The sequence below is a fragment of the Epargyreus clarus genome, unplaced genomic scaffold, assembly GCF_041222505.1.
Source record: "Epargyreus clarus isolate Ecla_fem2 unplaced genomic scaffold, WU_Ecla_fem_2.2 ptg000004l, whole genome shotgun sequence".
Taxonomy (NCBI): domain Eukaryota; kingdom Metazoa; phylum Arthropoda; class Insecta; order Lepidoptera; family Hesperiidae; genus Epargyreus; species Epargyreus clarus.
Genome location: NW_027332212.1, coordinates 6,128,993 through 6,149,865, shown reverse-complemented (window position 1 = coordinate 6,149,865; position 20,873 = coordinate 6,128,993). Strand labels below are relative to the sequence as shown.

General features: G+C 34.5%; 1 protein-coding gene across 4 annotated transcripts; it reads right to left on the bottom strand.

The window, feature by feature from the left end:
* Window positions 1-4,535: 4,535 nt before the first annotated feature.
* Window positions 4,536-19,193, bottom strand: Ork (orcokinin). Of its 4 annotated transcripts, none has more exons than XM_073092711.1 (7): window positions 19,069-19,193; window positions 12,269-12,351; window positions 10,868-10,919; window positions 9,128-9,236; window positions 7,173-7,259; window positions 5,785-5,904; window positions 4,536-5,407 (listed from the first exon to the last, which is right to left on the bottom strand). In XM_073092711.1, exons 2-7 carry the CDS (start codon window positions 12,341-12,343, stop codon window positions 5,293-5,295), a joined length of 558 nt encoding a protein of 185 aa, XP_072948812.1. In that variant the 5' UTR covers window positions 12,344-12,351; window positions 19,069-19,193; the 3' UTR covers window positions 4,536-5,292. The 4 variants fall into 4 exon arrangements, with proteins under 4 accessions (XP_072948812.1, XP_072948811.1, XP_072948809.1 ...); XM_073092710.1 differs by having other exon boundaries at window positions 7,173-7,268; window positions 19,069-19,181; XM_073092708.1 differs by lacking the exons at window positions 4,536-5,407; window positions 5,785-5,904; window positions 7,173-7,259; window positions 9,128-9,236 and adding an exon at window positions 9,451-10,160.
* Window positions 19,194-20,873: the final 1,680 nt, after the last annotated feature.

Here is a 20,873-nt window from a genome sequence, read left to right as displayed (position 1 = left end):
AGTTCTGTACCCTTACCATGAGTTTTTTCGTTTTGACAAATATGACTGTTTTGGTATTTGTTTACGTTTTGCCCATACAAATTCCAATCAGCGCTCCTAGCGGATTGTATCAGAACTATAATGTCAGTAACGTAACATTAAATGTCTAAATTGACAAAATGGCGCTTTATGTTTTGTCTTTCTTTTTTGCGAACATGTGAGGCAGACAAAAAGACTTGAGCACACTTATTGTTACGTTTACTCACTCTGCTGAAGCAAACGGAACAGAATAATGGATTGAGTAAACGTAACGTAAAATTGTGGGATGTTTTGAAAACTCATGGTGAGGGTACTGTATTGTAATGATACTCAACAATGTAGCATAACGATTGTGACATCGGCGTAAGATGACTAGGAATATTTCAAAGTGTATAAAGCTCGCTATTGAGGGCCGAGAATCCCAATGACCTTGCACGTGATTTGCCTCGTTAATTCGCATTATGTTTAATTTAGACACCACTGAAAACGTTAATAGGGAGTTCATTGCCACGGTCACTCATCGTAAGTACCTATTTGGCATTTATAAGGTCACAAAATGCACACAAACGGGGCTTTTGCCTTGAAATGATGGCCTACATTGCGTCCCAATAAAATTTTCTACTTTTTCCTTAAAAATGATTCTTGCTGTAATCAATCCAAAAATCAATTAAAAGAGACAGAAATCAAGATAGCTTAATTAAGGGAAAATAAGAAATTGAAAAAAAACGTTTTGTTTTATTTTTATGTTTCATTCATATACTAACTAAGAAAATGCTTAGTTTTATTCCAATATTGCTTATTTTAATCGAATGTAACTGGCGAAGATTAAAGGGTTCGAAAAGTATTGCTACGCGATATATCCTTATGTGTAAATCCTGAGTTATAGTATGAAAGATTCTAATTTTGCGTGACACTACAGCCACACCTATTTCCCCATAACAGTAGTAATGCGCTGCTGTCTCGCTTTGAAGGGTGTGGTCACGGAGACACACTTATCCGAGGTGTTCTATCAGTTCTCAGGGGTAGCAAGCAGAAATTGTTAAATTTTGATCTTTAGTAGGAAAAAGTCAATGTTTATAAGGTTTGTTATAAGGTGATTAATAGACACATGAATATGAATTTTTCTAAATAAGTAATTAAAAAAATCAACGTTACGATAACGATGCCAATCGTCATTTGATTATCTTTTCATTATTATTAAAAAAATGTCGAATTATTTGCAATAGTTTAGTCATATAGTTCTTATCCTAGTTTTTCCTTTAATCTAGTCATACTACAGAAACTGTTTGTCACGGCGTGTATCGCTACCAACTTTAATTACTTGAAAATGCTACTCATGATATCGATAAAACCTCGCCCAATACTCTCGGGAAGCGTACCAACGCAATCTCAATGTTACGATACGTAATATGAAAGTTATATAAATTAAGATGGGAGTGTATTGTGTGATACTTGTCAGCTCCTATCGTAGATGTCTAAAAAGAGCGTGTGTACTGACTTACATTCAGTATGTAATGAAAAAAATATATACTATTGTTAGGGGTATCTCCAATGAAAGACTTGAATCCAGCTAGTTATTTTTAATTAATTCCAAGACCTCCACAAACATCGTCCTTGATATTTCCCGTTTCCCGCCATAATACACTTGTTTTTTAAATCACGAGTACAGCGTTACGGCCAATTAAATATGTGGCCAGCATTATTTTTCGAGTGCAAGGTTTTAAGCTAATTTTAATTTTATTTATTTTATAATGTTAAACTAACGCAGTAAGGTATAATAATGAATGTGACCTTACACTATAATATGTGTAATTTCTGCTCCCCCAGGGCAGAGCTGGATCGGGGCATCGCGCTTGGAGGACTCCGGTTGCGTTCCGTCGGAGATCCCGGAGTTCTCCAACAAGCGTTGAGGACGGCCACCGGGGGGGTTTTAATGCGGTAACAATCCCACATAACCCGGCGTCGCTCCCACGTCGTCGGGTACTTTTTGAAGGTTACCCCCTCGTTAAGAAAAAAGGAAACATAAGTCCCAGAGAAAGAAAGTTGCCATACAAATCCGAAGCAAGGTTTCCTAATAAGGCATGTTTCATGTTTATTGCCATTAACTCTGCCCTCGGTTGCCCTCAAACATATGTGCGCTCATAAAGCTTGATCTCAACGAAAGTATGAGAAAACACTGCAATGTTAAGATAAAGTTTCACTTGACATCTGTTTGCTCTATTACGATTTCGCGGAGCTATATTTGTTTGGTTTGAGAAATGGGCCGCTGTTCTAACTAATTAGATCTTGTTGTAAAGTTTTGGAGATTAAATTGGAACTTGTTGAACTTTCGAGGATTACTTTAATTAGTGGACGATTAGCTGTTACAAGTTGTAAGATCGAAATACCATTTATCCTATTATGCTTAACATTTTTAATTGAATAATAACTTTTAATATTATATGTAACTGAATCTCTTTTATTTTATATTTCTTGTGCAACAAGTAAATGGTTGCCTGGAAGAGATCGCTATTTTAGTGATAAGGCCGCCAATTGTACATTAGTTTATTTTTAAACTTTGTACTTTTTACTTTTAATTTTGACGTATAATAAAGAGTTTTGTATTGTATTGTATTGTATTGTATTGTATTGTATTGTATTGTATTGTATTGTATTGTATTGTATTGTATTGTATTGTATTGTATTGTATTGTATTGTATTGTATTGTATTGTATTGTATTGTATTGTATTGTATTGTTTAATAAGCTTTGTCAAAACTGTTGCCTCTTTATTCATTATCTCAACCACATAGATTATGATTCAAATTAATTTGGAGGTAGAATATTATATTATTAGCTATCAGAAGCGGTTTTTATTTAAAAAAATACACGTGGAAAATAACCTTAACTATATTTAATATGAATTATGTAATTAAAACAATAACAATCAAAGATTCAACAAAAATAGATTCCTAATGAAAATTGACAAGAGGTCCGCTCCGCACAAAGTCTTGAATAATAATGACCGACCGTCGTGCTCGCACCGCCTTTTATACCCATTCTTGATTTTTATTTGTCAACCCTCCAACAATATAACCTTTATTATCTTAGTTATCTTTCTAGTATTATGAGCTATTTGGATGCATTCACGGCTCAAAGTGCTCGACGACGTTGTTTAGCGGAGGCAAGGGTACACAGAAGGAACGCCGGACAAGGACAAGACGCAATAAGTCTATGTATGTGCGCCTGCTTGATTGCTATGTACAACTTTTTTGTAAATTGCCAATAATAAGACACGCCGTAGCGTGCCAGCCAAGTTCTCGAAAAAAGATAGCAAAAAATATATCCGTGTAAATAAGAAAGTTCATTTAAATTAAATTAAAAGGTAGAGTCAGGCGGACACTAACATTTGTCTTTAAAAGCTCAACGTTGACGCTTGTTGAAATTCTCCGAAATTCTCTGAAATTCGTGTAAATTTGAAGTGTCGTTTAAAGCGAATAAAAGTAGCTATGTTTTGTATGTAGCGTATGTTTTGTGGCTCACAAGTCAATAAATATGTAAAAAAACCAGATCTGTAGAAATTCTTACACAACTACTCGTATTATATATTTATTCAGATCACATCTTACTTACTTTAAAATCACGTCTTTTTAATAATTGAAATATTTTATCCAATTTCATACAAAGAAATAATACAAAGAAATTTTCCTTTAAGTACTTGGCAGTCTCAGAGGTATATTTCCTGCAAAACAACCGAAGGTTTTATTTGCGCTAGTTGATTGCTACAGAATAGCCTACGGCGTAGTCGCTACGGAGCTACGAGATTTTGCCGTGTACTCGTATTTGATAGCTACGGGAACTAGCCACACTTATTTTAATAACAATTTCTCTTATGACTGTTACCATTCGAATACACGTTGTTACCATTCGAGTCACAGTTTAATTAAATATCTGTTTTAATGGATTTCATTATTGTAGTGCTTGTTTTTCCGTTTTACGTTAATAATTTGAAGCACTCGGGTTTTTTGTGTTTATAATTTGCATATTTTATTTACTGTTTAAATGAAGTGTACTAGTTCTTATTGTTCATACGAGATGTACCAAATTAGTTTTACGGAGTAATGTCGCATCTGAATAGAGATGAATATAACTCTTGTTCCATTATTGTCCAAGATAGGCATATTCCATTCATATGTCTATATTTATATTTATTGAAAACGTCAGGTGATCATTGTTACATTATTTTGCATGATCTGTATCAGTATGTAAATTTAATCATATATTTAATTAGTCAGTTCGTGGTAGATGACTTTCATTTATTATAATATTTTTATCCTTATTCAAATGAAGCCTACTCATTTAGAAATTCAGTATTGAGTGTATTCAAGTAGATTACTTTTCATATTTCAAACAGTGGGCTATAAAATCTTCGTAGTTAGTAAATAGGTAGGTTAAAATTATTCTCAGTGTACTTAAATATTAAAGACAATAGGAATCAGGTCGAATTAAGCAAACTATGAATTTTCTTAATATATTTTTATTAAAATAACACACTTCAAATGATCATAAATATCTATTACATATCTGTCTTAACAATAAATATTCGAGACAAATTTGATATAATTGTATGATATATTTTAATTAAATAGATAATAAAGATTTAAAATTTCACAGAGAAATCCTCTCCCTAATATTAGTTTAATGTCTACGATAGTACAATAATTAATAATGCTGAAATATTTAATTTCATTTCAGCGTCCAAACATTTAGAGTAAGTTCAAGAGTAATTATATGAAAGTGGATTTACGACAGTTCGGATGGCAAAACATCGCGAGATAATGCATAAGGGAGATAACCCACAGGCGACACTTATCGATTGTCAATTGTTGTAATATGTCGTCAGAGACCGTCACCGACTGCCGTCGACTTATACTGCCTGTCGTCAACAACGATCATAGACCTGAACATTCACTCTAGTATTCGCTCACTGTCGCTCGTGTGTCTCTTCCCTTATTATAAAGTTCGGTCACGTTATCTAAGTTGTAAGTGGGGATAAAATTTAGACCGAACTCATTAAACTGCTTTTGAGGGATTATCACCGTGCAGAATAATAACAAAGTTGTTGTAGTTATTTTATAAGTTTATTTTTATGTTTAATAAATCATCACTATTCACGACAAACAGTATTTTAGTTACTGTGTAATATCATTATATATTTTTTTGTTTGTACTTGTGATTTTAAGACATTATCAACGTGTAGCTCTGTGAGGAGATTTTGTGTATTGTTTTAGAAGATTTACAGGTGACGTAAGTTCAATGTGGGGGATCGTTTGGAGCCAATGGGGAATGAGGAGAGGTCGATCTCGTCCATGGGGTAGTCGGGCCTGTACCTCTTCTTGTCTAAGTTGGACCTGAAAGAAAACATCTGTGTGAGTTGACGTCTTTGAATGGAGACGCGATGAGCTATGCTTCATAATTGCTCTCCTCAATTCGGAAGTCATTAGGACATTAGTCGTTTAATTAATTAAGTTTCGGACAATCACGCCATTCCATCATTACAAGTAACGATGGTCTGATGTATCGAGAGGGAAATTTAAGACAGTTGTATTGAAACATAATTAAAAAAGTCACAAAGAAAAAGAAAAAAATATTAATATTTGTCATACTTAGTAAAGTCATATGACACGAACCATAGTACTTAAACGATAGACAAAATCGAATCGAACCCGGAACCCACCGCGTGTCAGGTTGGTAGTAACTGCGTCGGCTCGTAGTTGTTGATACTTACGAGGAGGTGTCAACGTAGTTGGATCCATACCGGTGGTAGAAACGCTTGAAGGGGAAAGGCATGGAGGTCTGGTCGATTTCGTCGAAGTTACGCTTCTTCACGAAGGTGTCCATGTTAGATCTATGAAGGTAAATTAATATTCCAGTTTTAGTTAAAATATAAAAGGTTTTTACCAAATTGGGTACGAGCCCACAACGTTCTACTTAGAAGATCATTATAGTGTTACCATGCGGGTCAATTCTCTTTCATATATGCGATATAAATGGTATATTTATATCGGCCTCAACCCATTACTGTCCCACTACTGGGTACGGGTCTCCTCTCTCTTCTCACAGAGTGAATGGGGCGTAATCTACTGCGCTGGCCAAGTTTGAATTGGTTTGAGTTTTTTTTACTTTCAGGCGTTTAAGTTTTTTCACGATATTTTACTTCACCGACGGCAAGACTTAATTAATTTCTTATACGCACATAATTTTGAAAAATCAGAAGTGTGTGCTTCGGATTCGAACCTCAGACCTCTCGATTGAGAGTCCGAGGTTCTAACCAATAACCCTGCTTGCATAAACATTACTACCTAACCCACAGAATAATAATACAGGATGTGAGAAATCCTTTTGCATTCAAAATGTTGGGTTAATTTCACTTCCGGATGTACCTTAGAAAGAAAAGTTGGAGTTGAAAATTTAACTCCAGGACGAGTTGGGGTTATTAATACTAAATAGCAAAGTGGCGAAGTGCTTTTTACTTTTAACGAAAAGTTTTTAGTTAAAATACGAAATTTTAGAGGTCCAACGGGTGAAGCTATAAATTTCCCCAGTTGGTCGTGGCGTGCAAATTAGTTTACATCACCCACTTAGACTTTTAGATGTGACTTTATGACTGAAGAATATGACAAATTATTTATCATTTCTCCACTTTCACTATGATACCGCTAAATTAGAACACTTCGTCTAAATAGTACCTATAGAGTATTTACTGTTTTACAAAGCCTCGGTCTGTTCACAGAGTTAAAGGGGTTTAGGACATAGTCCATCACGCTAAGTGTGGATCGGTAGACTTCATATGCCTTTGAGATATATTTTTGTTTTTGAAGAATTCCCAAAAGTGTAGGTTTTTCACGATGTTTTTATATCGTTGAATGTGTTGTTAAAAGCGATAATTTGTATCTAATACGCACATAATTTTTAAAAGTCAAAAATGTGGGATTTGAATCGTAGACCATGAGCGTGACAGGCCGAAGTTACCACAAGGAATACCCGTGTGGTAACTTCAGCCAACAATCTGAATTTCTAATCAGACAAACAAAATATTCTACGTTGATAGGAAGTTGGATAGTTAGGGAAGTTTAGAACATCTATAAACCATTCTATTAATTTTAGTTCACTTACCGGTCAATCTCATCAAAGTTGCGCTTGGGGAAACCCTCATAATATCCGGTGTATTCAATCGGGGGAGCCCAGGGGTCGCGCTTCATTCTGTAAGGACTGCAATGTATACATTGTTAGGAGGTAGGTTAATCTCGTAGCGAGCGTTTCAGATTGTGTGACTACGTCCCATGGCTCGCGTTTATTTAAATTTGGATTTTTTGATATTTTATTCTAGATTTATTGAATAGCTAAAAATAAAACAGTTGATTGTTTTTTTTTGTTTTTCATCCGTGTAATTTTTTTCTTTGGCTATTGGCGAGTTGTAGTTTAAATAAAGATGTGAAAACTTAAGATATCATGTTTATTTAAATTTTCAATCATGATTAATTATAGTCGATGATATGAATGTATTTCGATGGGTGGAAATTAATGTAAATTAGTTAATCATTACGGATTAAACTTCAGTAACGTCAAAAAAGTAGCATACGTAATAATTATATTGCTCGACTTGGCGGGGGCACCGCCGTGCCCCCAGAAAGTAAGTATTAATACGTAATTTTAAAGGTTGTATATTACGCCACAGGTGTATTTGTATAAAATTATTACTCAGTAAAGCAAAAATAAATTTCGTAAAATATATAAAAACATTTAATTCTAATCTATGTATGAAAGGTTTTCTTAGCGAAATCAGTAAAACACCCACACATGTTGTTGAGTAGTTTCCCCTCTATTGCTCCACTTGTGTTTATTTAGTTCAATGTGAATTGGATTCAATCCAATTTATTTTTAGACGAATAAATGCTTTGATCTAATACTTTGAGAAATGATTGGTAAGTTTTGCTATCGACGATTTATTTAACATTTTAATAAAGTAAGAGTAGAAAATGAACGTTTAACAGATGGTAAGTGCTACCCATAGACATCTCTAACCAGTCCCAGATATGATTGGGGATGGGACACTTAAGGTCGGCAAAAGATGCGCTGCTATTCCCAGGACTAAGCCTTTTATGAGTGTCTGTCCCTTCGATCACCTTTCAAATTAAAATACAGCAGTGCTTAAAATTGATGTAATAAATAAATGTGGCGGTGTATCTCCGGAATTCAAACCACAAAGGATCTACCACTTTCATAAATATATACTTAGGACTTTAATATAATAAAGTATTGAGTGAATATTTAATTATAGTTTGCTGTTGAACTTGTCCAAGTTCAAATTGTATGAACTAGGCGACGGCACTACTCTTTATACAGTGAGACCCTACGGAATAAGTTCAAATGTCGTAATTGAATTAACTTTCATGAACAATTATTGTGGGGACTCTGCTGCTTTATTGCAAAAATATGCGCAGAAATAATGTATGTTTTAATAATTTTCGTAATATTGAAAAAGCAACGAACACGGTAAGCAGCATCATGGACATTTTGAAATAAACAGTCCTTTTTACTGTATTTGTATGGTATTGTATTGTATTTGTGTAGGTACAAAAATTTATAAATAAATAAAAGGCATTTGTAACTATTTCCAAAATAAGGGTTTCTAGTTGAAGCCCATCCGCGTTGCCACTTCTGATAAGAAAGTTGTTCATGGGCGATTGTGTCCATTTACCATCAGGTGGACTGCTAGTTTTTTATATATATATTTGAGCCTAACGATAAAGCAGACGTGCTACCTGATGGAAAGTAGTCAACGTCGCCTATGAACATTTGCAACACCAGAGGAGTCCCCAATGCATCGCCGACTTTGAAGGAGAGCTCTTTTTGCACCTTTTTTGATGAGCCCTGGGAATACCTCAGGAGGAAGTTCATTCCACATCTTGCACGTTCGTGGCAAGAACGTCCGTGCACACCGAACCGTGGAGGACCGCCACGGGTCCAGTTGGTGTGGATGGAACTTCATCCTTCGGCGAGTGGTGCGATGGAGGAATGACGTGACGGTAGTTAGCTTATGCTACTTCAATATTATATAAAACACTTACGTGCCGTACTCATACTGCCTGGCCATGAGGTAGGGGAACTGAGGAGACTCGCGCACCTCGCGGACCAGGTTGCCTCCGCCGAGAGGATCCAGGTTGCGTGCCTTATGACCTTATAACATCACATTATTAATATTATTTCACACTTTATATAATTGGTATGCTATCACATATTTGTTTGAAAACACCTTACCTCCTTGAATTCGACGCACAATTTTTTCAGGTTAGGAAATCTTCCGCGAAAAAGTCTCAATTATATCGCAATATTTTAGAATATAACAGGAGGAAGTAAAGGTAGGTTATTAAGAAAAACAAATGAAACGTCTGCAAGGTCTTTATTTGAAAATACCGGCTTCTAATGTTAAATAATAAAAATAATACTTACGTTATACTAATGACCATTAATTATCACATTTATTACGTAGAATAATCGAAGAATTGTTCGGAGCATAGGATGGAAACCGAGTATTAACTTAAACAAAGTTTCCACCGCCCAGAGGATCTACTTGACGCACGAAATTCCCTCCGCCGATGGAATCTAAGTTGCGTACAAAGTTTCCACCTCCTATGGAGTCCAGGGTTCGTTTAACGAGGTTGGGGCCACCAATTTGATCAAGGTTCTTTTTGACAAAGTTACCTCCACCGATAGAATCTAAATTTCTGACGAAATTTCCTCCACCAATAGAATCCAGATTTCTGACAAAGTTTCCGCCGCCGATTGAATCCAAGTTTCGAACAAAGTTACCACCGCCCAGCGAGTCGATGAATCTTGCGTATCTTTCTTTGCCCAAAAGACTGGAACCACCGAGTCCGTTTAGGTTTCGACCCATTAGAGAAGATCCACCGATGCCGTGTATGTTTCTGTCAGGATTGAACGAATTTCTTCCGAGCGAAGAGGGTCCGCCGATATTTCCAAGATTCCTCAAGCCTAATAGAGAACTGCCTCCAATGCCGTTAATATTGCGCTCTCCCATTTGGTTCTCGTATTGCAGAAGGTAGGGTAAGATCCTTTCTAATTCTTCCCTCTGCCTGTATCCTGTAACAACCGCAATGTATAGTTATATTGTTATCTAAATATCAGCAAGTATAGTAGAACATTAAGGGTACTCACCAAATAGTGCGGTAAAGATGCACAGTGCATTGTAAAAAGTGAAATACTTATCGTTGTGCGAACTTATCTGTGAACAGTGCGATTCCATCACCATAAATAGACGTGTAAATAATAAATATTATAATATAAAATGTGTGTAGTGATGTGCTGATTCAATCGATAAAGTTTTATCACATATAAATATACTTGGTAATAAGTGCAAGGGTCTAACTATGTGAATAGATTTATAAAGTACATAATATAGAAAATTTGTTAATAAATTTCATTGAAACGTCACAGGGTGGTGATAAAGGTTTACGGTTGTGCCTAGGGATGCAATGATATATAGTAAGTTCGAAAATATCGATACAGTTGAGCCCTAAAATATCGATAATTTTTCAATTATTAACCATTGTCGATACGATACTATAATATGAAAATATATATGTCTCATCCATTTATTGATTATATTGCCTTTAAAATTTCTTTATTATCGGGTATCGATATTTCAGGTTTTCGATATAAATATCGATAATTTTATCAATTCGCTTCCCTAGTTGTGCTCAGGATCGTGTTACGTGTGTGTAGGCATTCACAATGTGCGATAATTGTAACCCGACAACCGGATAGAAAGTGATCTGTCAATATCTTACCAGCGTTGTCGTAGCGATCTCCGGTGGCGTGTTCGCCAATGGCATCTTGTTCCTGGTAAGAAGAAACTTATTAGTTTATCTTATAAAGTTTATCATTACATTAATTTTTAATGTTAGAGGACCATATGGCATAGTCTAGAAGACCTTTGCGTGGATAAACAACCACGATACCACTGTAAACCTATGTCTGCCTAATAACAGCAGTGTTAAGCTCTACTGTGTTCTGGTTTAAAGGGAAGCAAGGACGAAATACATTTCAGACGCATTTTAAATTAGTCCTCAGAGCTAGCAGCGCATCAATGACCAACCTCAGGTAAGAACCTAATCTTATCTGGAGATGTTTACACATGTCCATAGGCAGCAGTGGCCACTTATCAGAAGGAGGATCACATGCATATACACCTCCGTATTATTGAAAATTTACAAAGAACTAAAATCAGGCTTTGAGGTTTAGTATCATTTAAAAAGTAATTTTTGGAATCCCGGATCAATTTCAATTCTCAACGCATCCCTATATTAGCACATATGTAGAGCTAATTGATCCATATAGGTTGCTAATAAACGCGAGTTCTGCAAAACATTTTCAAACTCATCAATCCCTATATCAAGCAACTTCGACTTTGAAACATTGTAACAAGCTCATAAATTCAGAAAGTATTAATTCAAGTTGACTTGGTAATGTTTGCGAACGAAAACGAAACCGAAACCGACATAAGCTCGGGTGCTTCGTGAGATTCTTTCTCTTAATTTGTAACTTAAGTGGAAGCCTTGATTTTGGTGATTATATATCTGATTGGAAGCTTAAGTTTTCATTAAATATTTGCTCCGAAATTGTTGGAATGGAGGACTTAGAACTGAAATTTAAGGTTAATTAACATTCTGTCGCCGTCTGTTTTCTCGGAGTAAACAACGAGAACTATGTTTATTTATAATGCATAAAACCATCTTGAATAATTTCAAACAAAAAGCACTTAAGCTGAGGTATTAGACAATCTACGAAATTACAAAAACAAAAACCCAACTGCTTAATTAACTGGAACGGGAAGTAGAAGTAAAGTAGCAATTTACAATTTTGACGAATCTAAATATATTAAAATCCATCACGCCGTTTGGGCTGCTAGGCATGCCAAAGATGATACAGACATACATACGCTCCTAAATATTACTGACCGTGATTGGTTAAAAACTTACCTCAAAGTAAGAAAACTTCAGAAGTAAGAACAGATTATTTGGTATGTTACTATAATCAATTGTTTTAATATGGATCTTTTAATACGATCTTCAATTTTTTTTAAGTAGTCGCCCTTAGTGATATAAATATCCATCAGTGAGGGTCACTCATTACTACGGGGTATCTTTATGCAGGGTTATTTGAATATAAAAGTTAGGAGTTATAGTTACCTGATGAGGATCGGCGCTGCAGCAGACTAGCAACGCGGCTATGGCCACGGCCACCGCTCCACTGGCTCTCATCATTGCACCTGCTGAGACAAAATCTTAGAATGTAGAACACAGAATATGCTAAGAAAACAATTCATTATATATTTTTTTGTAATAGCCATTAGTAAAGATTACTCACTCCTAACAAGAAAATGTAACCTGTTTTGACAATTGAAATTGTTGCGTAAAAAAGTTTTGCCACGTCTCCGTGCTAAAACTCCCTAAAATATTTGAAATAATTATTTATTTATTATGTAAATTACGCAGTAATAGTTATTTATTCGTAAATTTTCTCTCAAAAGGTTTTTATTTGTCAAGAATTCAAAAAAAGAACTTACTAATAAGCCGTTTGTGGCTTCATTCAATTTAAAGGCGGCGAAGTATCTTTGATAATCTATGGTAATAGCATACGAGCATGCAGTCAACCTGACGGTAGTTTACTGCCGCCCAAGGCATCTGTAGTCAACCCGAGAGGAAATCAGAGTTCTATCTATATCGAAAACAGATGCGTTGCTGCCTGAGGATAAACGTACCAACTTAGGCCTCGGATAAGTATGTCTACGCTACCAAACATTTCAAATTGGAACACGACAGCTCTTTACACTGCCATAATCAGGAAAAAATAAGTGTGGCTGTGATGCCTTCGTACTTCAACGACAAAGAGTTATTCAAACCATCGGAAAATAACAAAATAGTCAGTACAATTTCAATTTAGAATAATAAAAATTACATTTCATTCAAAGGAAAATTTCTCAAACCAATTTGCTATCTGCGACGACTAAATTACATCGTATTGAAATTTGCATTTCAGTTCATTAGTATATCTGCAGTACGAGTATAATACGGTAAATAAAGGATAATTATGTGTATCATAATATTGAGTAAATAAATGTAAGGAAATTTGCGTGGTACCGGAAAATCGTAAACATGGTTGGATTTTCACTAATAAGTTCAATATGCCTTCAGGGTATGCGTATTATTGGAAAAGGGCTAGAGGTGATTAGACGCAAACTTTTCATATTACAGGACGAAGATTTTTAACAACAATATTATAGACGTCCATTAAGTACGTCACTGTCGGTAATGGACATTTGTTAGCAACGCCAGCTGGGAATGGGGTTCTGTCTGAAGTCGGCCACAGATAGATAGATAGATAGATAGAATACCCTTTATTGCACACTTACAGTTGAATTTAAATAATAGCAAAATACATACACAGGTCAAACAGTATGCAATAGGCGGTCTTATCGCTAAGTAGCGATTTCTTCCAGATAACCTATGCATGAAAAAGAAAAGAGATAACACAGGTGTTTTGATAACTTGCTATCCCTGAGGAGTAAGCTAGAACATCACGTGTGACTCTACCTTACCACACCCTTCAAACTGGAACACAGTAGCGCAGTTATAAGACAAAAATGGGTGTGGCTAGGCTTCCGGAATTGATGACCACGATGGGTTTGATCACCTTATATGGCAAAAACATGTATTTTATATATTTTCTCTTCTATTTCAAATCGTTCATAGAAAAGTAAGAATTGCATTTTACATTTACATTACGTTGTTTATAACCATAACTTTCACATGTTCGAAACAAAAGTTAATCATTAATAAAGATGGAATGTATTCTATTCTAAAGGCATTATGTCGATTTCTAGTGAAATGGAATTAGACGGTCAATTATGTCATTTAATGGACGACTATAAGCGGCGTATCAAAGACAAAGGAATTCCGATCTAATGTTATTAAGGGAAGTGCGCCGACTGCATTGGAAATTAGTTCTGAGGAATTTATAGCATATGAATTAAACTTTATTGAATTGTGGGCATAGGTCTGAGAGTGAAAAAGATTTAAGCCATAGTTTGTATATGCAGATTGGAAGATTGCATACACCTTGAGAACTCTGAACTTAAGGAGATTTCTAGACCTGAGAAATTAAAAAAAAAAATCTATCAATACGCACTTGGCCAGCACGGTTGACTATCCAATAATGGGTTGATGTTGATGACGAGAACTGTGTGAAACAATTCTCAGGCCTGTACATTCCGTCACGATGATTTTGTTTTACTTTAATGCCTTTATTTTGAACTGTGTATGTACCTACATTAATGCAGCCTGATCTTGAAAATACTATTTGATATCTATCTATATAAAGTCTATTTGATAGTACACAAATTAATAGATGATAGTAGAACGTTACGCATGATAGCTGATTTGTAAGTTTTGTCTGCATAATCTGTTATGTATTTATATTATAATAATGCGGACTTGATTTTAATATAGATGCAACATCAATTTATACTAAAGGTTGCGTGACGCAAGCGTAAGATGGAATTTAAATTAAACTTTATAATTTAGAAAGAAGTATGAATATATGTTAAGTAATGATGTCATAGGTAAATTATATGAACTACCAAACATATACCAAAAGATGACCACAAATACATGGCAACAACTCAATTCTACGTTTTGTCGTTAACCTACTATCTTATTGCGCTCCACCTAAAGTGAGATGGGTTTAGAAGATGGTCCACTGTGGTGCCCAAATGCAAATTCGTAGGCTTCATGCATCCTTGCAATTTTATTTAAAGAACTCTTTGGTGTGTAGATTACAATAAAAAAGTAGATTTCACTCTCAAAATCCAAATAAACAGATTTTTGATTACAATGTAGTCAAGTTACTGCTACAAGATATTATAGTCATCTGAAATTCCCCTTAGACTCGGCCGTGATACCCCTCACACTAAAACACGGCAAATTTGCTTATTAAAACTAAATACGTGCTGAAATCTGAATCTGAAACGAGATGAACCTTGAACAGAATTTACCTGTATATTTTTATAATTCTACTCTGATGTTATTGAACTTTATGAAACTTTTAAACACATTAATAATTTTGTAGAATTCGATTATATATGATTTTTTGTTTTATTTTTTATAAAATTGAAGTAGGAAACGATTATGTAGTAAGCGGTCACTGTCGCTCTAAACATCAGTAATCAACTCAATATATATTGAATAGAATAAGGGTTCTAAATCATAGAAGCTTTGCCCCTACTGAAGACGAAGATTATCACCTCAGTGACTCAGCCGGTAAACCGTTCCAACGAAACGCAAACTACTACGTTAAATGTATATACAAAATTGAAAGCCGAGATTAACACATACCGCGTAAAATAAACTTACTCGTGGAAACATCTTCTTTACATTAAAGGTACTCCAAGATATTAGGGATAATCCGTATTACCTAAAGACAAAAATGAGGCTCATAAAGATTACTGCGGAAAGTAGGAATTTAATAAACCTTAAACAAGTCCTTGATAAGAAAATTAAAAGTATTAAACAGGCTTCGGTAACTTTAATGTGGGTATAAACGAAAGATTTAAGAGACATCAACGGGTCTTATTTACAAGTCTACGGTTCCGTCCGTGTTTATCTTCGTGTGGGGTTTTTTAACTTTATCTACGAACCGACCATGCATGTGTCGAGATCGCGCGGATCTGAAGTATTTATGAGGTAAAACGTTATTAAATATAGGACATAGACCTACCTATAGGACACCTACATCTTACACCTATAGGACATAGGACTACACCTCTTTATTATACTATCCTTATCCGTGTTCCTGTTTGCATTAAGTTTCTGAGATAACTCGAAGAGAATCTTTGACGGAATTAAGTATCAATTTATTTACAAGTTTCGTTTAAAACTGTTAGTTCAACAAGATTTTTTAACAGATCGAGTAATCTATCGTTGCAAATTTTACATTCTCAATTGTCATTTATGAATTGCAATCATTTATTTCCAAAATTTTAAGGATATTATTCGAAAAATATTTGCGAATGCTTCATGACTTTTTTGACATATGAATTCTATATTACGAGTATAACTCTTCATAAATATTAAATATTTGAAATAAATATGTAAAGTAGGTAATAGTAATTCAAATTTAAACAACACACATTCTTGAGTTATAAAGTGCGTCATAATGATACATATGTACAATAAAACTGTTTACTGAATAATCACATATTCGAAATACGTAAATAAAATGTCTCGTTTATTCAGTCACAGTAGAGCGAGCTTCGCATATATTTCAACGAGGCGGCCTGCAGAGCTTTTGTCCTGCAAACATGAGTGCTTATAGCAGGCCTGGCAGGTAATTCAAAAGCCCCCGTGTGCAGCCAAACAAGGCCAGCGTCAAAGAGGTCAAAGCGAAACTTGTTGAGTTTCAGGGGATATACTCGAATAAGCGTATTCTGTACTTTGTACGGGCGTTGAACAAGTATGCTTCACTTTTATACTCATAGTGAAATTTTATTTATATGGAGGAATGTCTAGTGAAATTTTATCTTTATGAAGGAACTAGTGAGTTGAATTCAGTGTTTGTGACACTGCATACTAATGTTACTATTAAATTAATGCAGTTTCCTGTTGAAGTACAGAAGTAATTATATTTAGAACTCGTGTAGGAGTTAATTAAGTTATATGATGTATTTCGTAAGCATTCAAATAATTGTATGCAAGACCTAGTCTGAGTGCTGGTATACTCACCTATCTCTAATAGGAAACTAAGTAAAAAGAAGTAAGGATATTGTCTAATATCGTCATATGGTAACATTTATTGTACAAAATAGTCCTACAGAAATATCTATTTATATATTTTTTTCATTTTATTATAGTAAAACGAAAATACGTACATCAGAGAAGTTGATTGTTCTTTTTTTTTAATAATTTACGAACATGAGCGGAATATTGTTTTAAGAGTGTTCTGTTATTATCTAAAGACTTACCAAGGGCTTGTTCATTTGGAAAAGGAAAGTTAAAAAATGCGACAATAACTTTCTTTTCTGAGTAACTTTTCTTTAGAGTTTCGTTCTCATGTAGAAGAATGTTTACTTTGTCGATGGACAACAGGAAACCTTGGCCGACAATTAAATAAAACATTAAACACGCTTCCCCTGAGGACTAAGCTGGAACGCCTCGGAAAAGTATGTCTCCCTTATCAGACCCTTCAAAACGGAACACAGCAGTGCCTAACACTGCTGTTATTAGGCAGAAATCGGTGTGGCGGTGCCGCCGCCGGAGTCGAACCACAAAGGGTTCTACCACCTTCAAAATAACTATGTACTTTGTACAATAGTGTCAGCTGCTTTATGATTTTCGCGGTTCACTTGTTCATTTGTTAAACTTGCTTAAGATCATAATTAGTCTACTACTAGTGCAAGTACACAAGACTTCACATACCGATAATTTTAACTTAATTCAGCATTCAAGCACTATAGGTGTCTTGGGCTTAAACGATCTGCGTTAGGACTCAACCGCACGTCTACGTCACTGGTTGTAAAAAAAATTAATTTACCGGCCGAATTGATAACCACCTCCTTTTTAAAGTCGGTTAGAAATCGTCGATACGATACAACGACATCTCATATCTATATAGGGTCGCGAAAAATTTATCATCCAATTTTGTGCCTATTCAAATTCAAAAACAAAATTGGGTGGTTAATTTTACGCCACCCTGCATATAGTCAAATGAAATCTTCTAGTACTTTTTTAACTTTTTTGTCCACTGGTTTTCTCTTTTTTGTTTGGTAGTGTTTGATAAGCTTTAGAGCTTTTCAGTAAGATAATAGAATACAATTAATGTTCGAATTTTCAGTCATCATTATTTACTGGACCGTTGACCACTAGGGAATTCTTACCATTGGTATTGGACTAGGGAATTCTCGTAACAATAAATAAAATTGTGTAACGAAACTAATAGACAAGGATTGAAACCTTGCCATCGACGGTCTATACCAGCACAATTCGCAGTGTAAGAGTCAGATGGACGTGTGTACAAAAAAACAAAAATGGTTTCTTTTTCACAAAAAGGTCCACAATGTAGTCTTTTGTGAAATGGCAAAACGACGTAACGCTATATTCAATATTTTTATTTGAACTACTGTATATTATCTCTATTAATAATCTGGTAAAGTTTGAAGTGGCGAATTTTCACACTATTTTTGCTCTCCTGTAAAATTGACAAAATGTAGATACGTTCATCTGACTCTTACACCACGAATTGGGTTAGAGTTAAACTGTTGTCGTATCAAACACAATATTCCCGGCGTTCAAAATAAATGTTACACGTGCAAGCAATCATACGTGATTGCTCGCAATTTTTCACCTATATATAGAAGGTAATTTATGATCTGATAACGGCACGAGTAATCTGCTTTATTTTTAGACGTAAACATTACGATATTATTATACTTTACGTATTTGTATGCATTCGAAAATGTCTAAGTCTTAGACCAATGATGCCTAAATATATGACACGTTGAAAATATTAACAGTAAATTGAACAGAAATATTGTAGTGAAAATATAAATAAATCTATATTTAGCAACGGAAATAATATTTACGATTATGTAGTTACATAATCTTTCTAGTTAGAAGCACACAAAGTAACTTTAATTAAATTATATTTTACAATTTATGTAAAATATGTAAGTTTTGAATTTCGAAAAGTTTTAAGAATTTAAAAATAAAGATGGTTTAAATATATATTTAGTACTCCTTTTTCATTAACAAAAAAAAGATATTATATAGAAATTAAAAATAATATTTTTTAAATAAAATAGGAAAAAAATATAAATAGTACTCACATAAATACACAGAATATTTTTTTAATAAATAAATTTAAAAAATATGGAGAGTGGAATGAACACACATACATAAAAAATGTTGTGAATAAAAAATAAGAAATTTGATCTTACCTTTAGTCAGTGTTCAGCACAGAGGAAAGCTGTTGTAGAGCCAGCCGTTGTGATGCGATGTGGCCGTAGAGCCTCAGCGCGAGCTTATATATCCGGCTGGCTGGGCGGGCGGCTGGGCGGCCCGCCCTCCGCCTTGTTAGCACTGTGCAAGGTGCAATTACGCTCCAAACCGAATTCAAGCCAGATTATTAAAAAGCAATATCGGTTCTGCGAATTTTTTTGTTGAAATTGAAAATAAGCAATACAATTTTTTATTGAGAAATATTTACTTGTTGGTTTTGTAGCGAGGTAAAATGTATAACACCTTATGAATGTGAATTTATTAAAATAATATGCATCAACAAAACCGTTTATTCTGCACGTTTATTTGATTATGTTATATTAGATACATATGAATAAGCAAATATTTGACCCTAAAATGTTTGTTTATTAATAATATTTTTTTTAATAAATAATTATATGAATATAATCGGAGGTACGTAGGTTTCAATCCACGATATTATTTTACCTTGCAACCAAAAGGAACACCTTCAATAATTTTATTTCATTATGTCCAGTATTTTCGAGGATCTACACTGGGATTTGTCGTAGGAATGAGGGGTTGGGGAACCCTAGGGATTCGTGAAAGACTATTTGAGTACGGCGACTTGTCTATTGTAATCTATCGTTAACCGACTTCTTTTCTGAAAGAGGTTTGCCAATTGCCGTGAAATATAAGAAGCCACGTGGAGGAAGGCATGAGCCAAAGTTTCTGCTTTAATAATATTCATGGTTAGTTCAATATTCATTTAAACTCCAATTGAACTGGACTCTGTGTGTAAACTGTAAAGTTTATCCTTACCTCTGCTAGAATAGTTGGGTATGCCAAGAAATGCTATTGTTATTTTAGTAAATTGATGGAAGAAAACAGAAAAGTAACTAACAAGTAGAGAATTACTATAATTGCAAAACTGCTTAAAAATATAGCCTATTCCACGAATTTCGACGAATCCAACGACACCTCATATATTAAATCGTCATGACATATGGCCTGTAGGACATACCAAAATGAGACCTACATACAATAAGCTCGAAAAATACTAAGTAATGGTATTATTATAATTTTTCATCAGAAATAACTTAAAAATATAAAAAAACTTATACGCATTAAGTATAGGGATAGTCAGTTGAACTTTCTTTTGTTACAAGATGCATTTAAATAGGTAATAATTACGAGAGTTACAAGATTCAACAAAGTTTGGACCCACAACGTATTCTGGTTTTGTAGATAGTAGATTTATTGGCAGTTAACACACAATGTATTTTTAAATAGTCAGAAATCGTTTTCGCACGGATAATGATTTGGTTTATGTAGCTATTTCATACAAGCTGGAATATTCATGTATTAGTATAAAGCTAAATACATGCTAATATAAGCAACATTAGACGGCCCCGGGAGAATCTCGGTCGCCCAGGTACCGCAAAGATAATTGGAAAACGGAAATAACTTTAAATTATTACAAATAAAAATTATTGCACATAATTTGGATGTAGTCTGGAAGAAAAAGATTTCTTATTCTTTCTCAGAATTTCCAAGACTCGGGTGTATTTTTTGACCTAGGTAAGCCAGACCTTTGGTCGTTGGTGCATTCTGTGAGCCACCTCGAAAGGTGTCGAATGAAAATTCAAACATTTGAATCTCAAAAAAAAAACAAAAAAAAATTGCATATAACTGTCAGTTAAAATATTGTCTCAATGTCTGAATCTGTTTGTGCATATAATTATGTTTGTGCAGGATATCTTAATGAAAATCTTTGATACAGATA

Coding starts and splice junctions, on each gene's coding strand:
- Ork (XM_073092708.1), bottom strand. CDS start 12,343: ATGATGAGAGCCAGTGGAGCGGTGGCCGTGGCCATAGCCGCGTTGCTA. Junction 10,920..12,268: donor GCAGCGCCGATCCTCATCAG/GTAACTATAACT, acceptor TCTTCTTACCAG/GAACAAGATGCCATTGGCGA. Junction 10,161..10,867: donor AGATCGCTACGACAACGCTG/GTAAGATATTGA, acceptor CGGTTGTTACAG/GATACAGGCAGAGGGAAGAA.